The 2030-nt window shown below is 44.3% G+C and overlaps 1 protein-coding gene across 1 annotated transcript in view; it reads left to right on the forward strand.

Moving 5' to 3' along the window:
• Positions 1–686: 686 nt before the first annotated feature.
• Positions 687–2030, forward strand: part of CARD8 (caspase recruitment domain family member 8) — a 25055-nt gene continuing 23711 nt past the window's right edge. Inside the window, 1 exon segment of the mRNA XM_045292648.1 lies at positions 687–696. Within this exon segment, the coding sequence (XP_045148583.1) occupies positions 687–696 (10 nt within the window).

A 2030-nucleotide genomic window follows, 5' to 3' on the forward strand; every position in this document is an offset into this window, starting at 1 on the left:
TGATAAGAGTTGTATGAGCCCCCAATAAAATGATTTAAACATTTTCAACATGCATCCAAAGCCAATCTGGACTCAAGTCAAGACTTTGAGATGCCAAGAACACCATTGGCAGAACGGACACATCTGTCTTGGAAGTCCAATCAGAATGCAACTCCGAAGCAAGGATGGTGTGACTTGTCTTTGGATGTGTTATCAGGAGAGACAAATCCTTGGAGAAGGACACCATGCTTGGTAAAAGAGAGGCTTAGTGAAAGAGAGGAAGACAGACCCTCAATGATACGGGATGTCAGCGTGGCTGCGGCTATTGGCTCCCACATACCTACTGTCTTAGTTATCGAGCGCTGCTGTGACAGAAATACCACAAGCACCAGGAATTAACAAACAGCTGTTTATTGTCTCACCATTGAGGAAGCCAGTTCAAATTCAGGGTGCTGGCTCTTGGAGAAGGCTTTCTCTGTCATGTCTTCAAGGAAGACCCTTTTCTCTTTGAGGGATTTTGAAGTGGCTTGTCATCCCCCCCCCTCCTCTCTTCTCTCTCTCCCTCCTCTCTTCTCTCTCCCGCTGCTTCCTCTCTTGCTTGTTTGATCTCTTCTCTCTCTCTCCCCAAAGAGATTGACTCAAGACACACCCTACACCAATCCCTTTTCATGAACAAAATTAAAGAAGAGGCATTCCCAAATGGGATTATGACCACAGGTATGGGGGTTAGGATTGACAACACATATTTTAGGGGGGGGTGCAATTCAATCCATTTGACACCTACTCTTGTGAGGCTAGCAAGAGCGGGCACCACCCAAAGACTCCCAATACTTCCGCAGGCAGGCTATTTATGTGCTTTCGTTGATAGTGTTCTTGAGTGAGGTTTCAAATAGCTAGCTTCATCATGGCCACCCGCACACAACAAACAAGTGACTATCAATATATTTGCTGCCACACTGATCATGCAACACAGGCAAGTTAAACCCTGACTAGTTCTTGCTCATGCACTTCAGCTAATGCATGGACACAATGGTAACACCCAAGAAGTATTGGATGATTGTTTGCCTCAGGAGAATAAAACTACTATTTGTTGATTGTAGACTCAACATCAGTGTCCTTCTTTTTCTTGTATTATCCAAATGCTGAAATTTTGGAAGGGGCTGATTTTATGTAGCAATATACCAAGCTGAGAAAATGGCCTTTTCTTAGTTGATAACAGTGGGTTTGATGTTTTTCTCTTTTGTCTTTAAAATGGGACGGTGGTGCAATCATGTCATGGCAAATGCAATGTAAACATATGCCGTTGTGCTCCTTAAAAAGAGGGCTGAGTTGACTGGCATATGGTTTATTTTGGCATGCCCACTCTGCTGCTACCTGAAATGTAGATACATCCGTTAGAGCTCTGACACCCATGTGCATGCTAATTGTTATGGGGTATGGAAATAACAGGGTGCAGACACCACTGAATCGACTGCCTTCAAGGCAGTGTAGTAATTATAACTCCCATGGGTCATTCCCAGCCAATTTCCTCTTGGAAATCAGACTCAATCACTCTGGCCAATAGAGAAACATCCCTCCCTGGCTCTCATCTTAATGTAGTGGTTCTCAACCTTCCTAAGGCCGAGACCCTTGATGGCATTTAACAACAACAATACTTGTATAGTGCAGTAAATGGGACAAAGTTAGGAAAACTTTTTAGCCATCACGAAGTACTTGAGAAATTGGGTCACTGTGCTTGAGAGACTGAGTTACTAGGCTAAGGACCACAGCCTCAAGGGTCAATGAACATAAAACCGTCCACAAAGACCAAGGTTACATCCAAGCAACTGGTGTCTTAAAAGTTTGTGAGTAAGTAGCCAAGATGTAACAATTGGTCTCTACTGGGGGTTAGAAAATTGTGGCTCTCCCTCTACCCTCCCAGGTCCTATCTGTATCAGTGTACATCCTCTGGTCTAGCCAGACTTGCAAGGTAGAATTCGCATCATTATAGTGGGAGCGGGGAGGAAACATTTAGGAACTAGAGGGAAGGGAGAGTGGGTAGGAAAGAGGGA

Source organism: Echinops telfairi, unplaced genomic scaffold (assembly GCF_000313985.2).
Source record: "Echinops telfairi isolate 266 unplaced genomic scaffold, ASM31398v2 ScPeMD7_655;HRSCAF=1070, whole genome shotgun sequence".
Taxonomy (NCBI): Eukaryota; Metazoa; Chordata; class Mammalia; order Afrosoricida; family Tenrecidae; genus Echinops; species Echinops telfairi.